The sequence below is a fragment of the Vulpes vulpes genome, chromosome 7 (assembly GCF_048418805.1).
Source record: "Vulpes vulpes isolate BD-2025 chromosome 7, VulVul3, whole genome shotgun sequence".
In the NCBI taxonomy this organism is placed as follows: Eukaryota; Metazoa; Chordata; class Mammalia; order Carnivora; family Canidae; genus Vulpes; species Vulpes vulpes.
The window spans coordinates 87,264,977-87,283,610 of record NC_132786.1 but is presented as its reverse complement, the minus strand read 5'-3'; the positions used below and the strand labels follow the sequence as shown (position 1 = coordinate 87,283,610).

The window sequence follows — 18,634 nt, the reverse complement described above, 5'->3', positions numbered from 1 at the left end:
TGGTTTAGTCGGCCTAGGGCGTGATCCTAGGGTCCCAGGATCAAGTCCCACATCAGGCTCCCTGCATGGAGCCTGCTTTTTCTCTCTGCCTCTCTCTCTCTCTCTCTCTCTCTCTCTGTCTTTCATGAATAAATAAATAAAATATTTTTTTAAAAAAGAGAGAAGGAAGAATTAGAAATAATGAAATCACAAAATTTGTTTTCAGCACCCGCAAAACTCTTCCCTGGAAATCTTGCCTCCTCCTTTTTTTTTTCTTTTTTAAAGGTTTTATTTATTTATTAATGAGAGACACAGAGAGAGAGAGAAAGAGGCAGAGACACAAACAGAGGGAGAAGCAGGCTCCATGCAGGAAGTCCAACATGGGATTCAATCCCAGGTATCCAGAGCCACCCGGGCTGCCCGCCTCCTTCCTTTAATCTCCTTCTTACTCTTCACTAGAGGTAAAATAGCTAGCATTTATTGAGTATTGAGTACTATGGTACCAAGCAACTGTTATGAATATATTAGCTTATGGCCTCCTTAACTTTAGAGGTAACTACTGCAGGTATTCCCATTTTACTGATGAGGAAACAGGCTTGGCATGGTTAATCAAATTATCCAAGGTCACAGGGTAAGGGACTGGATGTTAGCCAATGTCAATAATCATTAAAGTGTTACTAATGGAATCTCTCAGAGATAACTATATTTTTCAAAGAATCTCAAAGATAAAAAGATCTTCAAAATCTGGCAGAATGGATCAATATGAAGGAAGTCAAGTGACAAGGCAGATACATGAGTAGAAAACTGCCTAATCATAAATTCAATTGGTTAAAGATAAGTTTTCCTCCCACTGGACTCCTACTACCCATTGTTTACTGCCAAAAGACCAACATTCTCAACCACTATTCTTTAAGGTACACCGAGTCTCATATTATCTTATACAGACTTGTAGTGGACTTAATAAACTTAAAGATACTGACCATGTATTAGCCTCTGAATTGACTGAAAAATAATAGGCACTGAATGAATGAATGAATGAACACTGAATGAAATCAACTTAGGTGGTGGGCTGCTTCTGTCTCTCCTCCCTGGCATAGTATGACCAACATCATCACAAAATTCATCCCACATTTGGAACAATTTCTCCATGTCCCACCTTGAATATGATGAAACCTCTCTTCTGATTCTTTGCTTTCTATTAAGGTCCAGTTTCTGACCTTAATAATGTCTAGATTATCCATCAACACCCTCAATTTGTAAAGACCAAGGAAAAACAAATGGTTAGCCCCATTTATATTAAAAGAGGTGTTTCTGGGATCCCTGGGTGGCTCAGCGGTTTAGTGCCTGCCTTTGGCCCAGGGTGTGATCCTGGAGTCCCGGGATCAAGTCCCGCATCGGGCTCCCTGCACGGAGCCTCCTTCTCCCTCTGCCTGTGTCTCTGCCTCTCTCTCTCTGTCTCTCATAAGTAAATAAATAAAATCTTAAAAAAAAAAAAAAAAGAAGAAGAAGAAGAAGAGGTTTCTCCTAAATCCTATGACCTTTCCAAAGGTTCCCTAACCCAGTGACTCCCTCTCCTCATTTATCAAGGAAAGGCTTTACTTTCCAAGGGATCCAACAGTACCCATGTGCAATCATGACAGGATTCTCCTTTGCTGGACTATCCAGTAGGCAGTGAAGAGGATTTGAAAGATGGGGCCAAGTCTCCAATGCTCTCAGCTTTGTATATACTTTCCCAGAGAAACAATATACTAGTAGTTAGGCTCCTAGGTAGCCCTGCAGAAAAGTCTATTCAGTGCAGTTCTAACTGTAATAGCACAACAGCAATTACATTTTATGTTTTCATTTTAAATATACCATATTTATGACATATTACAGACTAAATAGTTGTTTATGGTTAATTCCGGTTAAAAGCATCTCAGTATCCATAAAAGGAGGATGAATTATCATTAGTCTTCCAAGTATTAAGCAGAGCAATAAACTGCTGGGAATCAAACTACACTAAGTAGAAAGTTAATAAACATAATTAAAAGCAACATACACTTCTATAATTACAAAGATAAAACAAAAAGAAAAACAAATCATTAGGATTTGGGATCCAGTTTGCTTTTAGGGAAGAAAAAAAACTATTAAATAACTTTTCAAACTTCGGATAACTTCAAACTAGCCCTGCTACTATTTAAGAAAATATAGCTTAAAATTATACTATAGTTCAATCTTAATATATGAACACTTGCTACCTCCTTAATTTAGGGTGTGGAGCACATTTTGATAGCATTCAGTTGAAAAGAATAGAACTAAAATGATCTGGTATGTCTCTCTCATCAAAAGTGCCAAATCTAAATTTGTTCTTCACATCAAACAGAAATTAAATTTTATTCTTTTTAGACACACGCCATCGACATTTGTAGACATACCCTATTTAAAACAAATCTGATGTATGCAAATGCAGGTTTACACAAAGAAACAAATTACGGGCTGATTATTCACTTCACAAAGGATTCACAAAAGAAATCCCTTTAATAGTAAGTTTGCCAGTATACTTAAAATATAGTTAAATTTCAAAAGAAATCAATTTATAAACAACTTTTCAAAAATATAGTACAAAAGTAGTTATAAAGTATCAAGCTTCAGAAACTTCTATTATTACAATGTTTTTCCCAAAAGCTTGACAAATCTAGAAGGTGAAATTAACAGATTAAATACAATAGCTGAAAATGGCATAGAAATGTATATTTTAAATAGTTCTTAAATATATACTTTTCTAACTATCCTAGTAATAATTAAACTACCAAATTCTTCTTTAAAATTACATGCAGAGACTAGCAAACCATAGTCAATATGGCTAAAGGTGACCCAAGAAACCAAAGAGCAAAGAGTCTGTTTTGTCTTCTTTATATAAGCCAGAAGTACAGAAGAAGAAAAGATCAGATATCCCAATCGGCATTGCAGTTTTTATTTTGTTTCTCCTTTGCAGTGTTCCAAGTGCTCTGAGATGTAGAAGACAATCTCTGGGAAAAGGAAATCCAAATTTAATGATTCAAGTATGGAGATTTTTTTGGACCAACTAAGGGAAGAGGGAAAGATCCTAATGCCCCCAAATGGTCATCACTGGCTAAATTTCTTCCTGTTCTACTCAGAGTTCCACCCTAAGATCAAATCCAAAAACCCCAGCAAGTCCATTGAAGACCAAACAGATGTGGAGTAATCTGATAGCCAAAAAAAGCAGCTTCACAATAAGACAGTGAAGCTAAAAAATAAACAGAAAAAGAATTTAGCTAGTGTGGGAAAATTTGATGGTACAAAGGAGATAGCTTGTTGTCTAAAAAAAAAAAAAAAAAAAAAGGACGAGGAAGAAGGTGAAGAAGGTGAGAGGAGGAGAGGGAAGTGTTTGGGGAAGAGAGGAGGATAGCAAAAACTGAATATCTATCTCCACATGAATTTCAGAGTACAGAAAACATGGTTATAAACGTCTTTGAGGTGTCTCTGCCCTCATTAGATTTAATTACAAAACTAGAATATAATCATACTGCAGTTTCTAAAAACAGCCTAGAAATATTAAGTGATTTACCATGAATGAAGTAGTGAAGGGTTTTAGAGCACTCAGACACTATAAGAAAATTATACATATTTCCAAGTATTTTTAAATTAGTTTTCTCACTCTGTGCACCTTGCTCTTGGCCTTGGAAAGGCATCTAAAGATGCTCATGACATTTTTTATAAGTGGTGCTAACTAGGGTTATTGGCTAGAAATCCCAAGTTATTAATTGTATATATCCATTGCTTATAAAATGAATAAGTAACACACAAACTATCGAGGCTCACGCTGGGAAGTGTGAGGCAGTGAACAAGATGCCTTTTGGAAGAGTCATGGTTTAGAATGTGTGCCATGAAGCTAGACCCCTTAACACTACATGCTGATACTGTTATACGTACATGTGCATTTGCCATGCCATCTACTGACACTTTAGTTTGGAAGGGGGAAAGTTTTTTTATAAGAAATGTATGCATTCTTTTATTCAATGGAATAGTTTTTAAACAAACTGTAGACCTCTTCACCTTAAGCAAAGAGTCACTGCACCAAAGTCCAGAAACCTTTGCTACTTACATAAAATTAGCAACATTCTGCAATTTTTCATTTGTTTATAATGATGGTATTTTTTTTTAAGAAAAATACACCATGTGGGTATAGGCATTTAAAATCTATTCATAAATAAATAAAATCTTAAAAAGGAAGAAGAAGAAGAAGAAGAAGAAAAAGAAAGAAAGAAAGAAAGAAAGAAAGAAAGAAAGAAAGAAAGAAAGAAAGAAAGAAAAAGAGATGCCTAAGTGGCTCAGCGGTTGAGTGCCTGCCTTTAGCCCAGGGCGTGATCCTAAAGTCCAGGGATCAAGTCCTGCATCCCTGCATGGAGCCTGCTTCTCTCTCTGCCTATGTCTCTGCCTCTCTCTGTGTGTCTCTCATGAAGAAATAAAATCTTCAAAAAATAAAATAAAAAATAAAATCTATTCAAATAAAACATAAATATTTGAGTGTTTGAGATCATAGAAGTCAAATTGCAGTTTATTTTGGAAATGCTTCCAAGTTCTAGTGACTTAGGAGAAGAGCAAAAACTGTAAATAAGAGAAATATGATCCTCCCTTAGGAATCAAGCTAATTAAATCAACACACCATGGGAAGTATCTGAATTCTCTCAGGCCCAGATGATAATTTGGTAGCTTAATCTATTAACATGTTAATAGCAATAATAATAATGGTTTAACAGAGAGAAAATGTTTACAATGAAAATAATAAACTGTTAAGAGTCGGCAAACTTACTAATACGTGTTCAGCACTGCCCAAGAGAAAAAGAGCAGTGAAACAGTAGAACCCATGATGTTTTCTACTGTAGATACAGTGAGGCCTGATGAAAAATCTCTCACTTTCCATTATTATTATTATTATTATTATTATTATTATTATTATTAATTATTATATTATTATTATTATTATTATTTAAGATTTTATTTATTTATTCATGAGAGACACAGAGAGAGAAGCAGAGACATAGGTAGAGGGAGATGCAGGTTCCCTGTGGGGAGTCTGATGCCTGACTCAATCCCAGAACCCCGGAATCACAACCTAAGCTAAAGGCAGATGATCAACCACTGAGCCACCCAGGTGCCCCCCACTTCCCATTATTTTAATTCCATGTTTACTAAGCAACCTTCTAAACACTAATTCCATTTCCGAGAAAGCTTAACAGAGGCCCACAATCCCTTACCTACAGTTCTGAAGTCAAGAAAGTTTCAACAAACAAAAGCTTTTTCAGAACTTATTTGGCAAGAAATTCTGATCTAAATGGATATGAATCATTTATTTACTCCACTTAATATTAAAAGTCAAATTTACTATGGAAATATTAATGTTATTTGATTACAGGGTACCACCCCAGATTCCACTGGGGTGTTTCTTAAAATTCAGTCATACTCCTTATTACCTTTCTAAAAATTTAAAAAAAAAAAAATTCTGAATTGAGACACATCTGAAAAAGAGTTCCCAGGATCTAGATATAAATATTCTGACTCCCGGAAGAGAAGAGCCCCCTTCACCAGTTCCCACTCTCCTCCTCATAGAAATGAATATTCTGGCCTATACTTCATTATTTATAAATTTAGTTAGTGTAGTCTGATGCCAACATCTGATCATCTCTGGGTATAGTGGTATAGAAAGTTCAATTCCAGACCTACAAGATCAATTACTAGGAATTATAATCACAATGTTGGGTGGCACATACCAGGAATCTTTTTCCTAAACCTACTGGCTTCCAAGCCACCAAGTCAACCTGTTTACCTGTCTTCCATTTTCTCTGACCTACCAGAAGACAAATCAATAGTTAACCAATCTCCCTCCCAGTCCCATCTGTCAGGCTGATACAACTCCTACAATACTTTAAAAAATGCGAAAAATAAAATACTATAGATTTTTAAGTTATTAAGTAGCAATTTAATTTTGATCAAATTAAGTTACTGGAGAATCGATGAATATTTAAGTACATCTCTAGGAAATTAAGCAAGAGAAGATTCTTCATGTTGTTTAAAACAACTTATTCAAATGGCCCTGATGATTCTTTTCTGATCTTGGATTATAGCACCAAAAATTCTAAAATAGGTCTTCTAGTGGTTAGGTAAAAGAATAACTAGATAAAGTTTAATTTTGAGTATACATATTTCTTTTTCAGCAATGCTTCATAGTTTTCAGTGTATAGGTTTGTACATCCTTTGCATCATCCCTGAGTACTTAATATTTTTGATGGTAAGCAGTATTTTTAAATTTTAATTTCCAAGTTTGCATTGCTAGTATATAAAAATAGTTAATTTTTGTATGCTGATCATGTATCATGCAACTTTGATAAATTAACTCCAAATTTTTTTGTAGATTCCATCAGATTTTCTACATAGATAATCATGTTGTCTGTGAATAAAGACAGTTTGATTTCTTTCTTTCCAATCTGGATATCTTCTATTTCTTACTTCAGTGGCCATTTACAATGCTGAATACATGTTTAGATTTTCATTTCATTTACAGAACTTAGAAATAAATCATAAAATATATAGCTGACATTATTCATTAAATATGAAGAAGTTTAAGTTTAACCTACAAAATTTTAGAGGCCAAAATTAGGAAATATATTTATAAGGTGCTGGTATTTGACTCTTTTAATGTGTTCGCCTCAGTGCTTTATAACATGAGACTGGTAACAAAAATAATTGAGTATATCCAACTGCATTTTTTTAAATAACATTTATTGGCTTTTCTTATAATTACTAAGGTAGCCCTGATCTTTGCAGAGAATCTGGAAAATAGGTGATCCAAGGAAGAAAATTACAATCATGCATTATCATATCTAACCCAAAGATAAACACTATTTACATTTAATTATAACATGAACAGTTTTCCCAGTCATTAATTCTTCTGAAACACTATTTCTAGCTTCATACTAACACACTCATCATATGGCTATCTATCATTTCATTCTTGATTCCTGATTATTTCATTCTTGCCATCACTGGATATCTACACTGTTAGATTTGTCATTATTACCATATATATGCAGTTCAATTAACATCCTTGTAAATAAATCGTAGAATGGTCTCTTACTAGATAAAGTCCCTTTTGCCCATTCTTTTATTAAAGCTGTGTTTTCCCTATCCAAGCTAATAAGCTTTTTATATTCAGTCTATTAATTATATATCACATTAATTCAAAATATATTCCATTTGCCTTTTTAACTTTTTAAAAAAGCAGGAGTTATTAATTTTATGTTAATTGTAACTGTATTACAGAAACAAATAAAATGTTTTTTTTTTACCCATTCTATTACTATTAAAACATATTACCCTAAAACTAACAGAAAAGATTAAAGAGAAAAATCAGGATTAGCTATGGAAAGCTTAAAATAAGTTAAGCCATTTGATAGGGTTTTAACTCATCTAATATAACCGTATCTTAGAAGTAAAAGAGAACTTATCGGTTCATCCCTATATTCAAGGATAAAACATTACTTTTTCTACTGAGACCACTAGGCCTAAATAAATCTTTCAAAAATTACCCAGAAAACTTATGTGCCAGACTATAACAAAAGTTTAACAGTTATGTAACATCAACTTCCATTCTCATTTCATTGCTGAAGAAAATTCTTGAGAAAAAAATGTCTGGCAATAGCATCTTGGGCTAATAAACTTAAAAAAAGGTCATTATTTAAATAATAACTAAACATTGGTTTATTATGCTAGAGGTACAGAGAATAAAAACATGAGTAAGAAGCTTCTCTTTCCCTTAGGAAAAATACAAAAAATGGAGAAGCAAATATACAAATAAATTGTAGCAAGCAAACAAGCAAAATTCAAAAGAGAAATATTGATAACCATTTTATACTGCAAAATTTTAATATGTTTTTGAAACAATTTCATGAGGTAAGAACACAAGATTTTTGTCCTATGTAGCTAGCTGTGTGATACTAAACAAATCATTTTATTTCTATAAATCTGTTACTTTCTCTTTAACATGACAGAACTGGGGTTCCAGCTTAAGACAACAGGCTGGTAAAATCATAGGAGCATATTTTTTATATCCTCCCCTCTCAAAATGCCTTTAAACTGATAGTAAAGAATTTTTAAAAGGAGTAATCTATAATGATTAAAAGAACAAGGATGGAGCCATTGGCAGTCAAGAGATTTCAGTGAATTTCTCAAGACAGGAAGCAGGTAGAAGAGTGAACTCATAGAAAGTGCACATACAGGGAGCGACAGCTTAGAACAAAAAAAGAGAGAATATAGCTGAAGATAAAGCCCAAGTGCCAGAACCAACTGAACACAAACACCAGGTAGATAAGGAAATCAGGAATGAGAAGCAAATCTAAGGGCGAAAATGGAAACTCTACGCCTAAGAGTAATTTTCCAATCAACAAGCCTATCTTAGGCAAAGTTCTGTTTCTTACTGCTTTACTTATAAATAGGGACAGATAACCAAAATTCACAAGATATTTGAAACATAGAAGACTTTAAAATAAAATGAAAAATGTGCCCTTAAAAAAAGCGATATGGAACAGAAATATTACTCTTTACTATAAGCCCTCCCACACTAATTTTTTAAGCAGATATTGATTTTTTAAGTACATTAACTGAAAAAAAAAAGCATTTACTATAGCCATTTGAAGCTGCCTTTCAATTCTAATACTCTATGTAATATTTCAGACATTTGTTCTTATTAAGCAACTGTAAAATATATTTCAAAAAATAGTAAAACTATGCATATACAATCCTTTATCTTCTTAAATTCTATGCAAAAACTTATTTCAAATTTTTAAGACTGTGTTATGTATAAATATACATGTGCAGAACTGGTTTTTATTTATTTATTTATTTATTTATTAGGGGCACCTGGCTGGCTCAGTCAGTAGAACACATGACTCTCAATCCTAGGGTTGTGAGTTCAAGCCCCGCACTGAGTGTAGAGATCTATTTTAAAACTACAATCATTAGCATATTATTATACTATCACCATTATTTAAAATCTGTAAGTTTAAATAAATTTTAAATCATTTAAATAAAAGAAATAGATCTCTATGTTTCAGTAACAACACCAATATACACAATATTGATCAAATTAGTATTTTAAAAATACCTTTTGTTATTTATAACACAAGCATTGTTATAACACATCTCATGATATCAAAAGTTAAATATTTCTAAATAAAAATACCTGAAAAGCATCAAAAGCCAAATGCTTCAAATAGAAAAAAAAAGTTTTATGTTCCAATGATAGTTTCATTTCCTCTCCTTTATTCTTTTTTCAACCATTAGATAAGGACCACAATATTGCTAAAAAATTTTTATTTTTTTTAATTTTTTTTTTAATTTTTATTTATTTATGATAGTCACACAGAGAGAGAGAGAGGCAGAGACACAGGCAGAGGGAGAAGCAGGCTCCATGCACCGGGAGCCTGACGTGGGATTCGATCCCAGGTCTCCAGGATCGCGCCCTGGGCCAAAGGCAGGCGCCAAACCGCTGCGCCACCCAGGGATCCCGCTAAAAAAATTTTTAAAGGTAAAGCTTAATGTAGAAAACATACACACCATCCAATAAACCATCACAAAAACACTACATTGAGTAACCTTGCTGCATAAACAGTACAACTGAGAGGTTAACAAATTACTCCCTCATACTTGGTGGATACATTGCCCAACATATCCGATCCATCTACTAAACAGAGAGGTAATTCATTCCTTTTCTAATGCAAGCTAAAATACAAATTACATTTCTAATGCAAGCTAAAATACAAACTACAAATCAGAATGTTCAAAAGCAACAAAATGAGGCCCCCAAATTAGGTAAGAAAGGCATACAATTATAAAAACTGCAAAATACCCATCCAAGCCTAATTATCCTAAGTTAAGGAAACTTTAAATATAGGTGACAGGCAAGTTAATCATACATTTTTTATCTGATGATCTACTTCAAAGTCGTAAATAAGACAAAGATATCCCATGTGAGTTATAAATGGATGGTTACATGAAATGTGAAGCACTTCCTCTTCTCAAACAAATACAGCAAAACAAAAAAATCAAATGTTACGTATGATGTCTAGACCATCATACAAAGAATTAAACACAAGAAGGACAAAAGAATGTTCCTTTTCAGAAGTAGCTAGAAACAACCAAATACAAAAAAAAAAAAAAAAAAAAGAAAAGAAAAAGAAAAGAAAGAACCAACCATATACAGAAGAAAAGAACAGTTTCAGCATTGTACTTCTACCTTCACTCTCTTAATTCCTAAATGTTAGTGGTCTATCTTCCTTACCCCACATTTTACCCAACCTGGGCACTTTCAGCCACACCTTTGAACTAACTATAGTTAAGGAATTCCAATTCTTTATTTCCAGCCACAATCTCTCTTCTGACTATGAGACTATGGTTTCTACATTAAGCCTTACCTTTTATCTCCACTTGACTGTCCCACCAGAATGCTGGACACAAAATGTACCATACTGCACTCATTCTCCACCTGCTCCTTCTATATACCTAGTCTGATTACTGGTATGATGTTCTTAAACCTGAGAGTTATCCATTCTATTTCCTCCCCTTTTATCAATCCTCTATGGGTCCCCAAGTCAAGTCTCAGTCTACCTTATAAAGGATAACACATACATCCATACTTTGCATTCTCAACACCTGTCTTGGTTCAGGCACATGTATATTAGGGATTCCTACATCCCTCCTAACAGTTCTCCCTACCTTCAATCTGAAGCATTCTTCAATCATTCCTTTGTATTGCTGCTAAAGTGACCTTCCTAGAATATAACTCGAATCATTTCACCACTGCTTAAAATCTTTCAGTAATTTCAAATAAAAACTTAAAATCCTTAGCAGAATACCTCTGTAACTTTCTCTTCTTAATCCTCATTTAAGATATTAAATTTTAAACACATCATTGCAGATCCTGGAAAAAAGTCATACTGTTTCTTACTTCAATTCCTCTGCATAGGTTAGTCCCTCTTTCTACAAAGTCTTGTTCTTGACATGGTAATTTTGACTTGCTCAAGGCCCAGCTCAGACATTGTATGTGGCCCTCAATTTCTCCATTCCCTATCTGCTCCCATCACATTTAACAGACACACTTTCATACTGTATTATAATTATCTAACATATGCTACTGAATTTCGGACACCATGAAAGTAAAATACAATTATCATTCTTTTTTGTATCTCACAATGCCTAGCACTTCGCTGGCAACAATAGGTGATCAATAACTATTTACAGAATTTGTAAGCCGTTTCACTTTTTGCAGAAACAAGTTCTACTATAAACATCACCCAACAGACAGAGAGAAACAGCTCCTTAAGAAAAACAAAAGAAACCAGGAAAGCAGTAGACATAAACAAATGGGGCAGAAAAGGAAAAACTAAACACAAGGAGTCTCTTCAGAGTGGCTCTTGAGAACTGTTTTTTACCCTTCATCTCACATTCTATCACAAATGTCTTACTTGCTATTTAATCTTCAACACATTCTAATTTTCCAGAAAATAAGTGATAAGAAGTTCTCTCCACAATTGGGCAGGCAGAGAAAAAAAATGGAAAGTATTACCTAAATCAGCTATTCCTCAAAACTGAGCAGTTAGGATTTTAAAAACATCATAAGTAAGACCACTGATATATCCAGCCCCAATTCCACTTCTAACAGTTGCCTCCTAAAAGACATAAGACTACAATATTTTACCAATGAGATATCAAACATTCTCCCTAACATATTCCCAACATCTCTTTCTGAACCTACGTTTTTTTCTCTTCCGTAAGATATTATATAAATTCAGTATTTACTCTGTAAACAAGCATATGCATTTTTATCCCTAAAATGAAATACTTTCTTCTGACTTTCCCCTAAGTGGTCCTTGAACAGAAACTTCCCCAGCTGAATTCCCTTTATCATTTGCAACAGTTTTCCATGATTACAAATGAAAGGAACAGAGACCTTTCCTCCTAATGCTGGGGCCTCTATGATGTTTGATCTTTCCCTTCTCTTTTCCCCAGTGGTACCCATACCTAAGTTTGCCCCTTAAAGTAAAACAAATTCAGAATCCATTCAAGTTCATACGTAATTTTAGAAGCGTGTGAGAGAATATCAAAACCCAAAGTCCATAAAGCACAGGAAGTCCACAAGTGTGTTACTCTCAATTAGCTTGACAAAAACATAAGCATCAAGCTAGTAATACTCATGTGTGCCAAGTATGTAATCATCATTAACCAAAATAACAGAAATCCATGCCATAACTAGTAGAAACAGGTATAACATAATCATTAATTAGATGTTTTGAAGAATACGTGGGGTGGGGGAGGCCCAGAGGACCGAAAGATATCACTTTCCAGTATCACCGCCCTAACCAAGCTGTTCTCCCCTCCAAGTTATTAAAATCTTCTCTACCCTTCATCTTTGGAAAAGAACAACTAGCTCTCTGGCAGAACCCACTCCACACCTTGCAACTCCAAGGCTTAGACTGAGCTGCCTTGCAACTGTGAGAATTATGATTTTATCCAAATAGTTAGATTACTAGGTTTAAACTAAATTTTACCCAGCTGCTAACTCATTAATTACCAGGGCTCTAGCCCCATGGAATACACTTTACTCCATTATAAAAAATAAGTAGAAATGTCAGATCGATAATAGGGAAGAAGGGAAAAGGCTTACCTACAGAAACATTCCAATAAATAAATTCAAAAGTAATGAAGGAAATAGAAAATCACCATGAAAACACAATGAATAAGAGCAAAATCAATGATGTTCCAAAATAGTTGGCAAAATTTAAGGAGAAACAGAGTATCTGTATAGCTTCAGAATATCTCCCCAAAATATACACTAATTTCACAATGGCAAACAGTAACTTTACAGTGGAGAAATTTGGCAGACATCACCTTAACTAAGTGAACACAATTAACATCACGATCAGTAAGTCATGTTGACATCATGTGCCCTCTTATAGGACAGGTTTCTTTTATTTTTTAAATTTTTATTTATTTATGATAGTCACAGAGAGAGAGAGGCAGAGACACAGGCAGAGGGAGAAGCAGGCTCCATGCACCGGGAGCCCGACGTGGGATTCGATCCCGGGTCTCCAGGATCACGCCCTGGGCCAAAGGCAGGCGCCAAACCGCTGCACCACCCAGGGATCCCTATAGGACAGGTTTAGAAAAACTCACCACCTTTGTTGGTATCCCTCCCACTAATGCACATCAGTCTAATCAGGAGGAAAAAAAAAATCAGATAAACCCAAATTGACAGACAATCTACAAAGTAATTTACCAATACTTTTCAAAAAAAAGTGTCAAACACATGAAAGATAAGAAAAGATTGAGAACTATCAAAGACTAGAGAAAATTAGGAGACAGGATGACTAAATAAATGCAATATGAGATCCTGGATTGGATCCTGCAGCTGAGTAAGAACATTAGCAGATATACTGACAAAATGTCAATAAAGCCTCAGTTAACATCACTGTAGCAACGTTAATTTCTTTTTATGTCAATTTCTTATTTTTGATAACTGCACCATGGTTATGTACAATGTTAACATATGCGGAACTGCATGTAGGATGTATGGGAGGAGGGACTCAGTTCCTGTCTGAGTAACTCTTCTGTAAGTTTTAAATTAATTAAAAAAAAAAAAAAAAAAAAAGCTGAATTCCAGATACCAAGTTGCGTAGGTCAATCAACAACCCGGTTGTTTGGTTTTTTTCGTTGCATCTCTCTCTCCAATTGATTCTGTTTCTACTCTTTTCCTAAAAAGCTTCCAAGTTCTTAGACTTTAGGAACTCTCAAAGTGCCCTATTTCTTCTCAAACAGAGCTAGACTTCCTTCCAGTCCTGCCACAAACCGACCTGGCTTAAAAGATGTCACTTAAATGCCCTAACTTCTTACTGCTATTAGCTATTCACAAAGTGCTATTAAATGACAGCTAACTAATATTATTTCACAGATAAAACTAAGATAGCTCTTCCCCCGAGCGGCCTGAGGTGACCTCCGGAGATGGTTCGCTACTCGCTGGACCCAGAAAACCCTACAAAATCATGCAAGTAGAGAGGTTCAAATCTTCGTGTTCACTTTAAGAACACACGTGAAACTGCCCAGGCCATCAAGGGTATGCATATTCGAAAAGCCACTAAGTATCTGAAAGATGTCACTTTGCAGAAGCAGTGTGTGCCATTCCGTCGCTACAATGGTGGAGTTGGTAGGTGTGCGCAGGCCAAACAGTGGGGCTGGACACAAGGTCGGTGGCCCAAGAAGAGTGCTGAATTTTTACTGCACATGCTTAAAAATGCGGAGAGTAATGCCGAACTTAAGGGTTTAGATGTAGATTCTCTGGTCATTGAGCACATCCAGGTGAATAAAGCCCCCAAGATGCGACGTAGAACCTACAGGGCTCATGGCCGGATTAATCCATACATGAGCTCTCCCTGCCACATTGAGATGATTCTTACTGAAAAAGAGCAGATTGTTCCTAAACCAGAAGAGGAGGTTGCACAGAAGAAAAAGATATCCCAGAAGAAACTGAAGAAACAAAAACTTATGGCCCGGGAGTAAATTCTGCATAGAATAAATGCAAATAAAAATAAAAATTAAAAAAAAAAAACTAAGATAAATTAAGTGATGTGACATTTAATAAATTCCAGACTCTGAATATGAACCCAATTCTTTCAGCTCTAAGACCAAGTTACCATATTAAAAGAAAGCAATTTGCATGTAAAATTCAACTTCCCTAGCTCCATGCAAGCTGATTACCGCTAACTCATGGTTTTAAAGTTCTAAATTTCACGATTGTCCTAAACAACCCTCTTGCAAGCTACAATCAAGAATTCTGAGATTCGGTGAAAAAGGCCTGTGTTCACCCTAACCATAACCTATATAATTAAAAAGAAGAAAAGACATTGGTCTAAACCAACTTATTAGGCTTTCCAAGCATCGCTTACCTCTGTTCTTTTACCGACACTGCTTCATGCTTTCAAACACCTGAGATGTCCCTCTAATTTCCAATTCCATTCATTTCTTGATATTTGCAAATCATAGCCAAGAGCAATTCTGCTAGGCCTCCAATCCCACGAAATACTCTAAATACCTCCCCCCACCCCCCCGCCTCACTCAAAAAAAAAAAAAAAAAAGAGAGAGAGAGAGAGAGAGAGAGGGGGTCGTCAAAGGGCTAAAATCTAATGCCTGTGTCTGAGATTTAAATGTGCAAGGAGACAGGGCAATGTAACCAAGTAACGGAACTTGAGACCCGGGAAAAATCAACTTTCATCTGACTTAAGTCTGAGCATTTTTCCCTTCCACCGCTTGCCGTTGTATCTGATATCTCAGTCAACTGAGCACATTATTAAGACCCAAGAAAGGGATCCCTGGGTGGCGCAGCGGTTTGGCGCCTGCCTTTGGCCCAGGGCACGATCCTGGAGACCCGGGATCGAATCCCACATCGGGCTCCCGGTGCATGGAGCCTGCTTCTCCCTCTGCCTGTGTCTCTGCCTCTCTCTCTCTCTCTCTGTGACTATCATAAAAAAAAAAAAAAAAAAAAAAGACCCAAGAAAGAGGGCAGCCCGGGGGGCTCAGCGGTTTAGCGCCGCCTTCCAACCAGACCCTGGAGACCCGGGATCGAGTCCCCCGTCGGGCTCCCTGCATGGAGCCTGCTTCTCCCTCTGCTCCCCCCCTCTAAATGAATGAATGAATGAATGAATGAATCAAATGTAAAAAAAAAAAAAAGAGCACGGAAATGTAAAAAGCGGCAGTTATGGAAACAACCCTCAAGTCTGAAAACTGGGTAATGAGAAAACCAGTAATTCGTGAATGAGCGTTCGCTACGAGGGGCAAAAAGCTGGTGGACGGGACTTACTCAACTTCGTGACCTCCCATCCCCATCCCCGTCCCATCCCATCCCTCCCCTCCCGCCTCGCACGCGCAGGAGCTCCAGAGCATGGACCGTGCCGGAGCCGCCGATGTCACCCCGATGTCCCCAGCTGCAGCCCGGAACCGGCGGGGCAACACGCAGGCACGGGTCGTAACTTTGGGGAGGGCTCCTTGGTTCAGACGCAACAGGCTGCGGCTGTGCGATGCTGCGGGGCGCGCGGGGCAACCAGCGGGCACAGGGGGTCTCTCACAGGGACACCCCTGACGGTCTGGGGCATTCACTTGCCTCCCATTCCCGCAGGAAACGCTGGGCCTCGTCAGAACCCACGGTCTTATGTCTCCTAAATTCGTCCTTCACGTAAAGGTCGCCAAGGGTTTTGAGGTCTGGGGGCAGAGCCCGGTGCAGCAGCAGGATGCGCCGGTACAGGGCCCGGACCCGCGAGACGTGCCCGGCCGGCATCGCGGCGCGCGCCGACGCCCACCACCACGCAGGCGCACAGGCCCGCGGCGCGCCCACTGCCCCCGGGGCCGGGGGTCGGTCAGCCGGAACCCGCGCGGAGGAGGGCGCGCGGCCTTCATCCGGTTTGGTCCGCTCTCGAATCAGGACCTTCCGGAAACCCCGGCTGCTGTGACTGACGGGGAAATGGGCGGGTTCTTGTCCGGAGGGGGCGTGGCCTTGGTGCAGTGGCGCGCGCGGCCGCACCGTTAAAGCCCACCTTGGCCCAGGGAGCGGCAAGCCCAGCCCTTGTCACCCCGCAGCCACACCGCGTGGTCTTTCCCATTCATCTTACCCTTCTTTCCTGATAAAGGCTGAGAAAGCTTTCATCAAAACCGGGCTCCTCCAGGAAGCCTGCCATGGTTGGCTCCACCCACTTCGAGCGTTTTTCAGCCTTCCTGTGTCCTCCGGAGCGATCACATGGGACGAGGATTCATCTCTCCGTTCAGCAGCCTGCTACCTACTGCGTACTTTGCATCGTGCTGTGTTCCTACTTTGTACCCTGAAGGTGCGGCCTCTTTCACATAACTGAGCCCTGAGCCAGCCAGCAGGTGTCATTAGCTCGTCAAGTTGGCTACAGAAGAATCCTAGGGAGACATTTATTTTTTAAGACTTTATTTATTCATGAGAGACACAGAGAGAAAGAGAGGAGCAGAGACACAGGCAGAGGGAGAAGCAGGCTCCATGCAGGGAGCCCGACGTGGGACTCGATCCTGGGTCTCCAAGATCACACCCTGGGCTGAAGGCAGGTGCTAAACCGCTGAGCCATCCAGGGATCCCACATTTATTTATTTATTTATTTTTTTATTTGAGAAAGAGGGCAGGGGGAGGGGCAGAGGGAGAGGGATAAAGAATCTCAAGCAGACTCCCCTTGGGCACAGAGCACACCTCGAGCTTGATTTCACGACCCTGAAGTCACGATGTAAGCTGAAATCCAGAGGCAGAGGCCTAGCCCACTGAGCCACCCAGGCTCCTCTAGAAACATCTTAAACGTGTCATTTCCAGGGCCATGATTCTGGAGATACTGATTAAATAGTCTGAGCTGAAAACATAAAATCAGGACATTTAAAAAAATCTCCACCTTTTGCAAAGGTGAGAGAGCGAGAGTGTGACTGCTTTCTAAAGCTGGCAGCCACTTGGCCTCTTCTTTCCCACCACACCTTTGGTCCTTCAGCAAATGCTGATGGCTCCACCAGCAAAATGTATGCAGAATTGGACCATTTCTTACCATGCCCTCAAACGCAACCATCCCTCTCTCTCCAGGCAACGCCTCCTAATATTACTGTAGCTTCTTGTGTTTCTGCCTCAGGCCGTGATGAACGTAGGTCATGATCCACCAAAACTGTAAGTTAGATCATGATGCTCCTCTGCTCAACAAAATCCTTCAGGAAAACCAAAAGTCTCTCCACTTCTTAGCTCTCTAAATTTTCTCCTACTGCCCTCTCCCTAGTTGGCCACACTGGTCATCTTTGGATGATACTGGCATTCTCCCAGTGGCCAGATACCAGGCATACTCCCAACTGAAGGCCCGTGTGCTGGCTGTTCCCTGTAATTGGAATGCTCTGTCCCATATATATCTTCTTGTCTAACACCTTTCTTTCACCCAGCTCATTGCTTCAGATCCCCCCTAAGACGCTCCCTGGTGAGCATATTTGAAATTACATCACCATGCCAAGAACTCCCTAAAGCCTAAGCTACATTTTTCTATAAAACACAAATTTTGCCTTCTTGCTTATTGTCTGCCCCCCCCCCACACACACACCCTAGAATATAAATTCCATTGAGGCATTTTGTGATTTTGAGGGTGTCAAATGACTCCTATGGCCTGCTGGTGATGAAGGGGCAAGAGTATAGGAATTTACGTGATTCCCTCATAGATTTTTTTCTGTGTCAAGACTTTTTCAAAGTGAAAGAAAACACATACCCTGCTAGCAAAGGGCAGGGACTTCCTTATTTTGGTGCCCTTTCCAGGGACCACCACAGTCCCTAACAAATAGTAAGTACTCTAATATGGATTACCTTGAGTGGACTTTTTCCTTTTGCTTAAAATTTAGAAGAAAAAAATATTTGTTTAAAAGAACACAGAAAAATTTTTAAATGGATTTAATTTGGTATTATGACAAACCACATTAATGGCAAAAATTGAATGGCAGTGTGGTTATTTTACTTCAGGAAATTTTTTTAAACCATATTTCATCTGTTAATATCCCTATAAATTGAAAATTAATTTCTTGTTCCAGT

The 18,634-nt window shown here is 38.0% G+C and overlaps 1 protein-coding gene across 1 annotated transcript in view; it reads right to left on the bottom strand.

The window, feature by feature from the left end:
* Positions 1 to 16,496, bottom strand: part of SDHAF3 (succinate dehydrogenase complex assembly factor 3) — a 69,675-nt gene extending 53,179 nt beyond the window's left edge. Inside the window, exon 1 of the mRNA XM_072764350.1 lies at positions 16,184 to 16,496. Within this exon, the coding sequence (XP_072620451.1) occupies positions 16,184 to 16,357 (174 nt within the window). The 5' untranslated portion in view covers positions 16,358 to 16,496. The remainder of the gene's footprint in view (positions 1 to 16,183) is intronic.
* Between the last annotated feature and the right edge of the window lie 2,138 nt (positions 16,497 to 18,634).